Source organism: Eucyclogobius newberryi, unplaced genomic scaffold, assembly GCF_026437365.1.
Source record: "Eucyclogobius newberryi isolate DKJ021-1_F unplaced genomic scaffold, fEucNew1.0.hap1 SCAF_10, whole genome shotgun sequence".
Classification (NCBI taxonomy): Eukaryota; Metazoa; Chordata; class Actinopteri; order Gobiiformes; family Gobiidae; genus Eucyclogobius; species Eucyclogobius newberryi.
Genome location: NW_027315724.1, coordinates 18,722,921 through 18,738,034, shown reverse-complemented (window position 1 = coordinate 18,738,034; position 15,114 = coordinate 18,722,921). Strand labels below are relative to the sequence as shown.

General features: G+C 42.4%; 2 protein-coding genes across 3 annotated transcripts; both read left to right on the top strand.

Annotated features, from left to right (window-relative positions):
- The first annotated feature begins 1,505 nt into the window (after positions 1 to 1,505).
- her8.2 (hairy-related 8.2) lies at positions 1,506 to 4,093 on the top strand. Of its 2 annotated transcripts, none has more exons than XM_072458022.1 (4): positions 1,506 to 1,839; positions 1,952 to 2,047; positions 2,162 to 2,237; positions 3,115 to 4,093. In XM_072458022.1, the coding sequence occupies exons 1-4, from the start codon at positions 1,777 to 1,779 to the stop codon at positions 3,450 to 3,452; spliced, it is 573 nt and encodes a 190-aa protein (XP_072314123.1). In that variant the 5' UTR covers positions 1,506 to 1,776; the 3' UTR covers positions 3,453 to 4,093. The 2 variants fall into 2 exon arrangements, with proteins under 2 accessions (XP_072314123.1, XP_072314114.1); XM_072458013.1 differs by having other exon boundaries at positions 2,159 to 2,237.
- Positions 4,094 to 5,788: 1,695 nt separating this feature from the next.
- Positions 5,789 to 7,695, top strand: her13 (hairy-related 13). The gene is made up of 4 exons (XM_072458002.1): positions 5,789 to 5,967; positions 6,141 to 6,227; positions 6,309 to 6,390; positions 7,175 to 7,695. The coding sequence occupies exons 1-4, from the start codon at positions 5,881 to 5,883 to the stop codon at positions 7,633 to 7,635; spliced, it is 717 nt and encodes a 238-aa protein (XP_072314103.1). The 5' UTR covers positions 5,789 to 5,880; the 3' UTR covers positions 7,636 to 7,695.
- Positions 7,696 to 15,114: the final 7,419 nt, after the last annotated feature.

Sequence of the window (15,114 nt, the reverse complement as noted above, 5' to 3'; positions counted from 1 at the left end):
GAATAAACTAAATGGCAAAATGAAGTGACCTAAATCAATATTTCACACCCATAAAAACACTTTAAAATCCAGGAAATGTTATGATCTGTCTGTCAAACACTTGCAGTAAATGATCGTTGGTAATGGCAGCTTTTATGATTTTCTAATTTAGACTATATTTTGTGTATTTATACTTATTGTAATGTTGTAAATATAAATGGTACTTTACAGTTTAGCAGAGCAGATATTTGTGGATAAAAGTGGAAACTCTATAGAAAATGTCAACTTTATTGTAATGATCTTTTTGTTTACACATTGAAACTGTTTTTCTCCTTGTGTTAATTAAAATAAAACTATTAGGCTTGTATATCCTGCCTTTATAGCCACAATCCGTACTCAAGTAAGGATAATATTACTTATAAATAGTATTTCTCAAATTACTCATATAAATAGAACATTTGGAGAAACCACTACTTTTGTACTGAGTAACAAATATAAAGGATTTATGAGTGTAATCAGACTACACAGATTCTGATGTTAAAAGAATAAACACAAACATCACTGAAGGTTTCCAAACATCAACATTAAGCTTTTGTCAAATTACTCTCAATGGAAAGAGAAACCAAAACTTTCACTCAGTAGTAAAATATCTCCAATACGTTACTCACCAAATACATCCTTTACTGTGTTTTGTGTAAAAGAAGGAAAAGACTATTTAACTTGCATATAGTGTTTTTTTGTAGTAACAAGTAACCTCAAAGCACTGCTGCCTGTGCTTCAAGTAACTGCCACCAGGGGGCGTAAAGGTTGATGTTTGTAGACGTATTTATGCTCGTTTTATTTGAAAAAAAAGGGGGGGGGGGGGGGGACTGGACCATGATGCGTTGCGCTCAGTGGGTCAGATCCACGGACTCGGACCTTAAACCTCTCATCACGTCACATCTCACACCCGCCCGAGGGCCTGGACGCCAGCCAGGGACCCACTGACCCGGGACCGTCCCGCCGCTCCCCCCGCGCTGATTAGGTTTAGATGAATGGGCTTTTGTGGGGGGGCCCTGTTCCCACGCCCCCCGCGCTCGCCTGGCAGTCGCGTGGCTCGGGACCAGGCCTGGCCGAAGGTGGAGGACATCTGCCTGAGCTCACATCTGCCCCGAACAGATGCCCACTCACGACCCGCTCCAGAGCGATGCGCGCGATCAAAGGCGAAGCGGCACCGCGTGACGTCATCCGTGGGGTCAATCCAAACAAGAGGGAGTTAGACTGCCTAAATGACTGTTGTTAATGTGGGCGGGCTATTAATATATCATCTGAAACAGCATGTCCAGTTCAAGTGTCCAGTTCAAGTCCAGGAGTGGGACAAAACATGTCCACGTGCGTCTGAAGCGTTTTCTAGATCTTGACCCCTAAAATAAATAAGTATATTGTATGTGATATTCTAATAGGCCTATGCCACTGTGCCCGGGGGCCCTTCAGCAGGTGTTGTTGCCCAGGGACCTCCTGTTCTGAGGTAAGAGGGGGCAGAGAAGGGGGCACGTGGTTCCAGGCCGGACATCTGTCGCCTGAGATGTTCCTTTCTCTCACGTTCGGGGGTTCACGTTCGTTGAATGGAGCCAGTGACCTGTCAGTCTTGACTGATGGGACCCCTTGTGTGGGAAAATCGCACAGCCAAAGCGCTTGACCATTCACATGCTAATGCGCGCCCTATAAATGCCGGGACGGTGCCGCGCCGTGAGCCCTAGGGACGCGCACAAACCGGGAGCAGTTTCACTTTGACGCGCGGGCTTCAGGGGACAAGACATGACCGCCTCGTCCGTGGGACACAGCGTGGGCCAACACCCCACTGCCAAAGAAGAGAGGAAGGTAAAATACACGGGACAAGAGCCATCACGATCCCATTTACTGCCCGGTAGAATCCCCGGTGCTGCTTTTTATTTATTTTTTACATTAACGCGCGTGTTTTTCTTCCCCGCAGCTTCGGAAACCGCTCATCGAGAGAAAGAGGCGCGAGAGGATCAACAACTGCCTGGATCAGCTCAAAGAAACGGTGATTGGAGCCTTCAGACTGGACGTGAGTGTTTCCCCCCCGCGCGCGTGAAGTTTGAAGTTTGGGCACGAAAAGTGAACTCGACCTTTCTAACTTGACCTTTATAACTTGACCTTTATAACTTGACCTTTGCAGCAGTCTAAGCTGGAGAAGGCCGATATTCTGGAGATGACTGTGAAACACCTGCAGAACATTCAGAAGAGCAAACTCAGTGGTAAGAATTAAAGTACAGTATATGCGACTGTTTTCTGATGTTGTGGCTCGTGGTTAGTGTTTGGGAGAGTGTTTCTGTACGCTGTGGATTATATTTGTGTTGGTTGTAGTTGTTGAAGAGACAAAACCTCTCCACGTGTCTCCCACAACAGTCCAACACGTGGGTTCAGTCCCCAACACGGGACAAAAGATGCACCACTGCGTGTCATTTTACCAAACGACCAGCAGAGGGCAGCATCTTTGCACCATCAGTGGCTTTGTAATGATGTTTTTTTTATTATTTCAAGACTTCTGTACACACATTACAGTCATATTTTTCAAGATAATATTTTTCTGTTTTCCAACGCTGGGATTTCACTTTTCTGTCATATTTTGATTGCGAAACTACACTCGCATTTTCTTGATCAATGCAACAAAGTGAAGAAAAGGAGACAGACATCATGTAACGCTGGCTATGTTTACATGCACACCATAAATCTGATCATTGTCTGATTTCTGGAATTATGAGATGATTGAAATGTCACGTAAACAGTAGGAGAAAAGAGGCAAACTAATGTGACAAAGACAGAAATGGAAGGGAGCATGTTAAAGATTGAAGGAGTTGTTTTAAAATTCACTGTCTTTACTCTATATATATGAATAAATCCACAAATTAACATACACTGGGTCAGTAGGTGTTTTGTATTATCACTGGGCATATTAACACTCACCAAAATCAGATCTAATTTATTTTTATCTGATCATTCTTTGCTATTCTTTTCATTCTAACCATGTAAACGTGCCCAGTGAAAGTTTTGTGTTTTTGTGTAGTTGTACTTTTTCTCATAACCACTAGAGGTCAGCGCTCCACATTTGACACTTGCCCTTTGCCCCTGCAGACCCCCTGCTCGGCCTGGAGGCGCAGCAGAGGTACAGCACGGGCTACATCCAGTGCATGCACGAGGTCCACAACATGCTGCTCACGTGCGACTGGATGGACAAAAGCCTTGGCTCTCGTCTGCTCAACCATCTCCTCAAATCCCTGCCCAGATCTGGGGACGAGCCGGGTGCACTGCCCCCCGCTGGTGCCAGTCTCCCTCCTCCAATCAGCAGCCCGAGTCGTGCACAAGTTCTCCCAGGTTCACCGTCCCGAGCTGAGCACCCCAGCGCTCCGACAAGTGCCCAGGTCCAAAGCCCTCTCCATGGGCGGGTGCTGGAGATGTGGCGGCCCTGGTGAACGCTCTGTGGATAATTTAATGATATCTGTTTTGTTAGACTATCCTCTTTTTATGTATCTTATAGATATGTTGTTCAGAAGAAACTCTTGGTGCGGTTTGTGCTCCATTGATGGTTATGAATAGGTTGTTTTCACATGATGTTCTCAAAAACCCACAGAATTCGGTTTGTACTTTTACTAAATTCCACTTCACAACTCCGTGCCTTGGAGCCTTTTCCAGGGACTTTCAGAATAACTATACACTCTGCAAGACACTGACGTTTAGGTCAGATGTGACTGAAATTAACCATATTCCAGAACAAAATATTCAATATTATAGCAAATTATCCAAATATAACAACTGTTTTTTGTTTTGTTTTTTTCAAACTTGCACAAATACCTGATGAGGATTTGGCATCAAGTGAAAACAATCCTATTTTTGGTGTTGTAACGCCCCTCGCTGTACTTCCCTGCAGAAGTCGACTCCATTGTAGCCTGCTTTATAGAAGGCTTTTATTAATCTTTCGTCTATTTATTGTCTTAACACCTTTATTTATTGATTATTATAAAGCTTAACTTTATTTCTAGAGACTTGCATGTAACTTAATAGATTTCCTTTTCTGTTTCTTTACATTAACCGAGACGTTTACAATAAAGATTATACATGTCATGTGTTGTTTGTTTTGAAAAAAAATCTTGTCACATTTTAATTACAACATTAATTAACTCAAGGTCTATTTTGAAGTCACATTGAATTAGATACAAATGAATTAATTATAATATAAATAACACTTGTTGCACCAGACTATGATTTGCTTGCACATTTCTCTGCTGTAATGGATCTGGATCTTCAGCGCCCCCTAGTGTTCAATGCTTGCTTTGAAATCCTTGTCGTTATCTGGCCCTACTTCTGTGTCAGGAGGCACACGAGTGTTTGTCCCACACACTTTGTTACTACAGTTTCTTGGTGTTTTTCTTGCTCAAACAATAAAATATTATATTTAGAATCCAGTAAAGACCATGTAGGTCTGTAACTGTGGCCGTACATATGGCTCTTTCCCGGGCTCTTCTGTCCGTTAGGAGGGGCGCCAGGCCGCAGAGCAGAGGGGGTTCATCACACAAAGGCGAGGCCAGACAGCTGCTCTTGCACAGCGCGCACCATTAAACACGGGATCTGAGACTGTGGCGGGCTGCCAACAGAGGCTGCACAACAAAGCCCTCTCACACAGTCTCTGCGCGCGGGTTTGGGCCTGATTCTGCTGCGTAAAAGTACAAATAATGTGCAATGTGGAAACCTTCTAAAGCTACCTGGCTGCAACGGACAGAACACATTCGTGTCACGCGACTAAGAGTCTGATTTGCATAATAATACAGAGTATAAGGAGGACAGGGGCTGAGCTGTATTATTGGACATAAACAAACAGACATTGTGCTCTGAATGAGCCTCCACAGTCTCATTAAGCGCGCGGCAGTCGGGCTCATTTGGACTTTTGTTATTTGCATCAAATTATCAAATCTAAATTCAAGAGCAGAGGCAAAACCCGCAGGTTTAATGAAGTCTGCGTGCTCAGCTCTGGACACGGGAGAATGCAGCCGCACACAAAACACGAGTCACCAAAGAACGAGCAGAACAAACGAGGCGTAGGGCAACACCTGTCGCTTTCTTTGGACAAGGGCCCTTAATTCCCCCGGCTGATTCAGTTTGGGCCGAGGGGCCGCAGCAGCAGCTGCCAACTGATGGCATCGCGTTACATCCGCCAACGCGTCAGTCTGTGGAGCAAAGAGGACAGAGGAGGGCGGGAGACAGACAACTGTATAGTGTCTGCATGTTCAGGATGTTCAGATATGTCCCATGTGGCAAATCAAACACGTACCCACGTGATCATACATCATAAATAATCATCTGTACAATGAAATATGCAGAGCTCCAGTGCCATTCTCAAGCAGATTCAATATTGAATTTTAAGTCTCCTTAAAAAGTGCTAGAATGTGTGCGTTAACATATAGAATAATACACCATTAGGTTATTTAAGATGAAATGCTGTTTAAAGCGCACTGTGCGCGTGCGCGAGGTTTTGACTGTAACGCGCCTGGAGTAAAAAAGAGCGCGGCCGAGCCCTTCAAGCGCAGCAGCGCGTCATTAAAGCTCCTGCGGCTCCTGCGGCTCCTGCGGCTCCTCGGGCGCACACTCAGCCCCGGCCGCGGACAAAGGCAGCGCGCGCTCATTGGCTGCGGCCGTGTGCGCCGTGTTGTCCCCCAGCGCGAGCGGCTCTGCCCCTATTCACATGTTAATAAGCCACTATAAATACTAAGAGCAGCCACTCAGCGCCAGCAGCACGTCCCACGCAGCACAATAAACACAGCAGAGCTTCCTCTCCGTTTGCCAGCTGCCCCTCGTTGACCGCCCCAGAGGGAGAGAGAGGCGGCTTTGGGTCGAACGCGGACCACCATGGCACCCTCGGCTCGGCCCAGCAAGACCCCAGCCGAGACGGACGAGGACGAGTCGTTCTTCGGGATCCAGAAAACAGACAGAAAGGTGCGGGCTTTTGGGGGGCTTTTTTGGGGGGCTTTGGATTCATGGCCACTGGCACTTGTCACCGGCGCCTGAGCTTGAGCCACATGGACGCGGGGCCGCTCGGTGCGTCCCGGGGGGGGGGGCTTCTTCTCATGGTCGATTCTAATGCAGCGTTTGCTCGCTTCTTCCCGCAGGTCAGGAAGCCGCTGGTGGAGAGGAAGAGGAGAGCGCGCATCAATGAGAGTTTGCAGGAGCTCCGCGGTCTGCTGGAGGACACAGACGTGAGTCCAGGGGCCCCCGTCATGCCACGCGCGGCTCTGTGGCAGTTCTGTTTGGTTTGAATGTGCCAATTGTGTTTGCAGTTTCACGCCAAAATGGAGAACGCGGAGGTGCTGGAGCTCACCGTGAAAAAGGTTGAGGACATATTGAAGAACAGGAATCAAGGTTGGTTCCTGGAAAAGCGTTTGTGTGTTTAAGAGCTGTTGTAGATCAGAGCTGCAGGATTCAAAGTACAGATAGTCAAATAATACTCCAAGGGCTTATGGTTATCAGTGCAACAATCTACTCAAGTAAAAGGAGCAAAGTACTAGTTTAAATATCTACTTTGAGAGTTAAAAAGCAACATTATTTCACTTGTATTTCTGAGCTATTAAAGGGTAAAACTAGTCATCTTAATAAAGAATTGTGCTCATTTTTCTTTAACATGAGCAAACCGAATATATTTCTTAATTGTACTACCGCTTCTTTTTTATTTATATATATTTATTCATATTTTAAAGCTGGGACTTGAGCTTAAACGATTAAACAAGAATTTACCCTGAGCGTGCATAAGAAAAACCCTGGTTTCGATGGTTCACACACAGTATTATCTCAGGTGCCCGTTCCTCGCCAGCTTCATGGGACTGGTACAAAATGTAAACACTCACCTTCCATTTTGGGATGACACCACGACTTAGAACAAGAATGACCCATTTCAGTCGATATTGTGCATTTTGTTAACGTGGTTTGGCGCTCGACGGAAGGAGAATTTACCCCCGAACACATTTTGCACTCAAATTTAGATCTAGAGTGATTCTAAAATTGATTCACTAATTGTGTTTATAGAAGATTCAAGATCGGGTCAGGGACTTTCTCGTGTCATTTTCGTATCCTGACACTACATCAGCGGGCCTCTGTACGGTAAAAGCCTTTTCATCGACTCACTCCTCACTTTGTCCTCCTTCCGCAGAGTCTGAACGGATGAACAGAGAAGCGAGCGAGCGCTTCGCCGCCGGCTACATCCAGTGCATGCACGAGGTCCACATGTTCGTCTCCAGTTGTCCCGGGATCGACGCGACGGTGGCGGCCGAGCTTCTCAACCACCTCCTGGAGTGCATGCCCCTCAACGAAGACCACCTCCAGGACGTGATGGACCTCATAACCGACAACCACAACAGCAGCAGCAGCAGCAGTACATGGGCCAACGGAACGGGCGGAGACTCGCTTTGCTCCTCCATGTTGGCGTCGCCGGGGGGGAGGAGCGCGGTTTCGCCCCTGTCCCCGGCGCTGTCCACCGTTTCCAGCGAAGATCTGTGCTCCGACCTGGACGAGACGGACTGCGAGCACAACCAGAGCACCACAGAAGGCCCGGGAGGTCGGGACGGGCCGCCGACGGTCGCGTGCCCCTGGTCGATGTGGAGGCCCTGGTGAGCGGGTCACGGTGGATGGACTAAACCTCTAAACAAAAGTTGGGATTATGGATTTACGGAAAGCAATATATTCGCCGAGCAGACGTGACGATAAGGAAGGACTCAGTACAGCAGCGCAAGGTGTATTCGGGCAACTTTTTTCTTCAACTTTTTGAGTAATTTGCTGTTTGGACAAGATTGGACAAGAAACATCTGACTTCTCACTTCTAAATAATGGATAACTTCAAAACATTTGGGCGTTTTAGGTCTGTGTGTTGTTGCGGGGCGAGTTGAAGTGTCCTTTATCTCCCCCTAACATTAGCAAACCAGCTCTGCACGGAAATGACAGTTTCCATTTGACCGTTTAGCTTAATTTGAGCAAACAATAGCTCGGCGGATGCAAAAAAGAAGCAGAAAAAGCAGAGGAACACATTTTATCAGCCGTTTATTGTCCCCCGTCTCGCCTTTGTTCCCTCTTTGGACCACTTTGGATAGAACGGACCGCTACGGACCAGGACGCCGCCCGAGCGCTGCTGTTCTGGAGACGCTCTGACCCGATCGTCTCGACCAAGTGGTTCTCAAACTTTTCACAGCAAGTAAGCACTATCTATAGACCATAATATTAGAGCTTTCACGCGCTAAACAAGAGCTATAACAGGTCTAAACCAGGGCCAAACCCGGTCTAAAATGGGTCCACGGCATTTCTACAGAAGTACTAAACATGGACTAACTCAAAGGAGTGGAAACATTTGGATTATTTACTTAAGTCAAAACTAGAACGGAATAGAAGTATTATTGGTCTCCACGTCACAAAAAGTCAACGTAGCCCCAGCAGATGCCCAGCGGAAGAGGTACTCAATAAATCAATAATGGTGATTTATCCCTTGGGGGGCAATTTAAGCACATTAAGCCGTGAAAATACAATAATAAAAGGAGAAAAGTGTGCCTCTTCCATCACAGCCAGCGTCCAAGAGGAGCTACTCAGGAGACACGATCAGCCTCTGCAAAAAGAGCTCAAAAAGTGACCCCAACTCCACCAAATTAAGCTTAAACAGCAGCTTTTACACTATTAGAGGCTTTCAAACGTCAACAGCTTGTATTTTAGCCGTCACCACTTTTATGACGTCAAAGTGTCGTCCAGAAACGAGGCCCGTCAAATGAGAAGCCCGAAGTCGCCATGACGAAGCAGACGCGACGGGAACGCTGTCTTCTACGCCTCATTCGTACTTTGCTCTTCTTGTTTGGCGTAGAGTCACTTTGTCCATTTAGGGACGAGCGTTTCCACAGCCGTGTCCCGTCGTCAGAGTCGCTGCACTGTTCAAGACTCCGGAGATTCTATTCACATGAAGTAAAACAGGACAAATGCAGGACAGGTCCTTCCACATTCTGTCTCTGGAATCATTATCTGAAGGATCCTGGAGCCTCTTGTATTATAACTGTATAAATCATAATCTGTGTGTGTTAAAGCTCTTTTAGACATAATTCTTGTGCCTGTTATTATTATTAATATAAATATTTCCACCTGTTGTGTATTGTGAGGGTCTGTAGTTGTGAGGGTCTGTAGCCTAAGACTCTTTTATGTCGTTATTGTGTTTATTTAGAAAGGTTTGACACTATATTATGCCCCAATTTTATATAATAAAATAATGTAGCTTAATCTAAACGCTTCTCTGGCTCTGAGTGTGAATTCTGCTCATGTGACGTTTTGACTAAGGTGATAAGGATGTGTTACTGTGGCAACGTGTTATAACAGGTGTAATAACAGTGTGAAGAACTAGTAATAGAGAAAAGTTATGTTATTTTGGGCTGCCGACTAATCATGACTATTCATGATGTTATAGTCGACTAATCATGATGTTATAGTTGACTAATCATGATGTTATAGTTGACTAATCATGATGTTATAGTCGACTAATCATGATGTTATAGTCGACTAATCAGGATGTTATAGTCGACTAATCATGATGTTATAGTCGACTATTCATGTTGTTATAGCCGACTAATCATGATGTTATAGTCGACTAATCATGATGTTATAGTTAACTAATCATGATGTTATAGTCGACTATTCATGTTGTTATAGCCGACTATTCATGTTGTTATAGCCGACTAATCATGATGTTATAGTCGACTAATCATGTTGTTATAGCCGACTAATCATGATGTTATAGTCGACTAATCATGATGTTATAGTCGACTAATCATGATGTTATAGTCGACTAATCATGATGTTATAGTCGACTAATCATGATGTTATAGCCGACTAATCATGATGTTATAGTCGACTATTCATGTTGTTATAGTCGACTAATCATGATGTTATAGTCGACTAATCATGTTGTTATAGCCGACTAATCATGATGTTATAGTCGACTAATCATGATGTTATAGTCGACTAATCATGATGTTATAGTCGACTAATCATGATGTTATAGTCGACTAATCATGATGTTATAGTCGACTAATCATGATGTTATAGATAACTAATCATGATGTTATAGATAACTAATCATGATGTTATAGTTAACTAATCATGATGTTATAGTCGACTAATCATGATGTTATAGTTAACTAATCATGATGTTATAGTCGACTAATCATGATGTTATAGATAACTAATCATGATGTTATAGTCGACTAATCATGATGTTATAGTTAACTAATCATGATGTTATAGTCGACTAATCATGATGTTATAGATAACTAATCATGATGTTATAGTTAACTAATCATGATGTTATAGTCGACTAATCATGATGTTATAGTTAACTAATCATGATGTTATAGTCGACTAATCATGATGTTATAGCCGACTAATCATGATGTTATAGCTAACTAATCATGATGTTATAGTCGACTAATCATGATGTTATTGTAGATTATTCATGATTTCTTAGTGACTTCATGATTAGTCGACTATTAATGATGTAATAGTTGACTAATCATGACTAGTTAACTCATCAGGATGTTATAGTTGACTATTCATGTTGTTATAGTCGACTAATCATGACTAGTTAACAATGACAAATAAGCGTAGCCATATTTTGATCGTTGTAATTGTTATCTGGACAATACAGACTCTAAAACACACAAAAATGACCTTTTTATAAAAAATACAATGACATTATTATATCAAAATGTCAAAATAGCACAAACTATTTCAGATTTATATCAATAATACATTTTATTCTTACACATTTTTGGTTTTCAATATGTTCAAAACGTCTCAACGTGCAATAGAAATAATCGTTTGAGCAAATGTCGTATGTGAAGTATTGGTTCAATGGAAAACGCACACACTCATTACTCATGATAGTTGCTCTTAAATTACTGTCTGGAAACTGTGAGGTACAATTATTTCCAAATGGTTAATATTGACTTTTTGAGCTTTATTACTTTTCCAGTTACGCGTGAAAACACTTTGTTCATGTCAGAGTGTTTCATTTCACTTTTATAAATTTTGAAACGGACTTCTACTCAACGCAATTCGGAGTTTTATCAGACGAAAATGTACGTTTTTACAATTTTTTCCAGTTTTGAGCAATACTATTTATGTTTTCTAGCAAATTTAGTTATCAACTGTATCCTCTAAAAATAAAACGCTATAAGCAAAAGCTACGAAAAGAGCTAAACATTTTTAAAAAGCAATATTTAAGTGATATTACTGTATTTTGTGGGTCATTTTACAGCCCAATCATCAGTATGACCCAAAACTAGACATTAATAGTCACGTTTTGTCCGTTTTTTGGATGGATACGATCTTATTAATCCAGATACACGGTCCTGCCAATAGCATCCGTCCCCCGATCACAAGTACACGTCCACGTACTTGGATTTTTGTACTGGGGCCCACGGCAGGAAACGCCGCTCACTTGAAACAGTCACACCTTGGGTCAAAAGCGTGGCTCCTGTCGCCTCTGATGTGGTGAGGGCCCGTCAGAGGTCTGCGAGATCCTGTCTCCGCTCGTCTGGGACGGCCCTCCACAGCTCTGCGCCTCGGACCGGACCTCCAGGAGGAAGTTCAGCTCGTATAAAACCAACCGGCCTGACAATAACACGGCTGGAGCTTGTTCATTCGGAAGCTGACTTGATATTTTGTGCCCGGAAGCCACAAAAACGTCACCGTTCACATTCAAAATGTGAAAGATTTTGCAGTTTCAACCCAAACGTCAAGCTAAAGTGAACGTTCATCATTGGATATCTAATTCACAAGTTATTTTTTCTAAACTTTTTAATAAATACATCTTAATTTCACCTTCATAAAGCCAGTAAACTCCTGTTGACAATTCTTTGAACGTTCTGGTCAAAATTAATCTGGTTAAAGTTTGTGAGTCTTATTTTGAAATGGTACGCAGTTCTTTCACTCAAAATCCCCAAATAATTGCAAGTATAATTTTCGATAAAGGAGAAAAAGGTTGATTACTATTGTAACATAATTCTTTTGACCAGCTTTTGGTTGATTTAAATTGTTTACATGGAACTTTATTATTGCAGGCGTGATTTTACCTCGTGTTTTTTAATTAGTTCGGTTGCAACATAAAATAATCCATTAATAATAATAGTAAGAATGGTAAAATATGATAAAAGTAAAGGATGTAAAATAACTGCTGTCGAAATATGACTAAAATATACAGTGTGGACACAATAACAGTGCAAGACTAGTGCAAATAGAAGTGTTATTGACATTATTTACATAAGTTGTTTCTCAAAAAGTCTGTGTCCTGGGGGAGAAGGACACTAAATTATGATTAAAATATGTAATTACACATGATCATTGTTATCTGGTCAAAATGAATCTGGTCAAAGCCCATTCGTGAGTAGGAACGTCACACTATCTAAATAATGTCACGATTGTTCAAGATCATTGACAAAAACAAGAGAATTATTTTGGTCACATCGTCCGATCGCTCGCTCTTCTTAAAGTACGTGAAACTTTGTGGAATGAAACTTTCTGAAAGTAAAGTTAACGAGACACAAACAGCCAGAGAAAGGAGAATTTCCCATTTATTTGGAGAAAAGATTGAATTGAAATGACACATTTTCCCTCTAAAAGTGTCAACAATTATTGACAATTATTGTACTTTTAGATCTTCTTGTGGACAGAATAATCAATTATAAACTACTACTACTACTACTACTACTACTCCTACTACTACTCCTACTACGAGTACGACTACGACTACTACTACTCCTACTACTACTACTACTACTACTCCTACTACTACTACTACTACTACTACTACTCCTACTACTACTACTACTACTACTCCTACTACTACTACTACTACTACTCCTACTACTCCTACTCCTACTACTACTACTCCTACTCCTACTCCTACTACTACTACTCCTACTACTACTACTACTACTACTACTACTACTACTCCTACTACTACTACTACTACTACTACTCCTACTCCTACTCCTACTACTACTACTCCTACTACTACTACTACTACTACTACTACTACTACTACTACTCCTACTACTACTACTACTACTACTACTCCTACTACTACTACTACTACTACTACTCCTACTACTACTACTACTACTACTACTACTACTACTACTACTCCTACTCCTACTACTACTCCTACTACTACTACTACTACTACTACTCCTACTACTACTACTACTACTACTACTACTACTACTACTACTACTACTACTACTACTACTCCTACTCCTACTACTACTCCTACTACTACTACTACTCCTACAACTCCTACTCCTACTACTACTACTACTACTCCTACTACTACTCCTACTACGAGTACGACTACGACTACTACTACTACTATTACTACTACTACTACTACTACTACTCCTACTACTACTACTACTACTACTACTCCTACTCCTACTCCTACTCCTACTACTACTACTACTACGACTACGACTACGACTACTACTACTACTATTACTACTACTACTACTACTCCTACTCCTACTACTACTACTACTCCTACTCCTACTCCTAATACTACTACTACTACTACTCCTACTCCTACTACTCCTACTACTACTACTACTACTACTACTACTACTACTACTACTACTACTCCTACTACTACTACTACTCCTACTCCTACTACTCCTACTACTACTCCTACTCCTACTACTACTACTACTCCTACTCCTACTCCTACAACTCTTACTCCTACTACTACTCCTACTACTACTCCTACTACGAGTACGACTACGACTACGACTACTACTACTACTACTACTACTACTACTACTACTACTACTACTACTACTACTACTACTACTACTCCTACTACGACTACGACTACGACTACGACTACTACTACTACTATTACTACTACTACTACTACTACTACTCCTACTCCTACTCCTACTACTACTCCTACTACTACTACTACTACTACTCCTACTCCTACTACTCCTCCTACTACTACTACTACTACTCCTACTCCTACTACTACTCCTACTCCTACTCCTACAACTCCTACTACTACTACTACTACTCCTACTACTACTCCTACTACGAGTACGACTACGACTACTACTACTACTACTACTACTACTACTACTACTACTACTACTACTACTACTCCTACTCCTACTACTACTACTACTCCTACTACTCCTACTCCTACTACTACTCCTACTCCTACAACTCCTACTCCTACTACTACTACTACTACTCCTACTACTACTCCTACTACGAGTACCACTACGACTACTACTACTACTACTACTACTACTCCTACTCCTACTCCTACTCCTACTCCTACTACTACTACTACTACTACTCCTACTCCTACTACTCCTCCTCCTACTACTACTACTACTACTACTACTACTACTACTCCTACTCCTACTACTACTACTACTCCTACTACTCCTACTACTACTCCTACTCCTACTCCTACAACTCCTACTCCTACTACTACTACTACTACTCCTACTACTACTCCTACTACGAGTACGACTACGACTACTCCTACTACTACTACTACTACTCCTACTCCTACTCCTACTACTACTACTACTACTACTACTACTACTACTACTCCTACTACGACTACGACTACGACTACGACTACTACTACTACTATTACTACTACTACTACTACTCCTACTCCTACTACTACTACTACTCCTACTACTACTCCTACTACTACTACAACTACGACTACGACTACTACTACTACTATTACTACTACTACTACTACTCCTACTACTACTACTACTACTACTACTCCTACTCCTACTACTCCTACTCCTACTACTACTACTACTACTCCTACTCCTACTACTACTACTACTACTACTACTCCTACTACTACTACTACTACTACTACTCCTACTACTACGACTACGACTATGACTACTACTCCTACTCCTACTCCTACTCCTACTCCTACTACTCCTACTACTTCTACTACTTCTACTACTACTACTACTACTACTACTACTCCTAGTATTGGTGATGCCCGTAGTGATCGGAGCACTTGGGGCAGTGACCCTC

Excerpts from the sequence above, each read along its gene's own strand:
- her8.2 (XM_072458013.1), top strand. The coding sequence starts at position 1,777 with ATGACCGCCTCGTCCGTGGGACACAGCGTGGGCCAACACCCCACTGCC. Across the intron at positions 1,840-1,951 it reads CTGCCAAAGAAGAGAGGAAG|CTTCGGAAACCGCTCATCGA; the intron begins GTAAAATACACG and ends TCTTCCCCGCAG. Across the intron at positions 2,238-3,114 it reads TCAGAAGAGCAAACTCAGTG|ACCCCCTGCTCGGCCTGGAG; the intron begins GTAAGAATTAAA and ends TTGCCCCTGCAG.
- her13 (XM_072458002.1), top strand. The coding sequence starts at position 5,881 with ATGGCACCCTCGGCTCGGCCCAGCAAGACCCCAGCCGAGACGGACGAG. Across the intron at positions 6,228-6,308 it reads GTCTGCTGGAGGACACAGAC|TTTCACGCCAAAATGGAGAA; the intron begins GTGAGTCCAGGG and ends TTGTGTTTGCAG. Across the intron at positions 6,391-7,174 it reads ATTGAAGAACAGGAATCAAG|AGTCTGAACGGATGAACAGA; the intron begins GTTGGTTCCTGG and ends CTCCTTCCGCAG.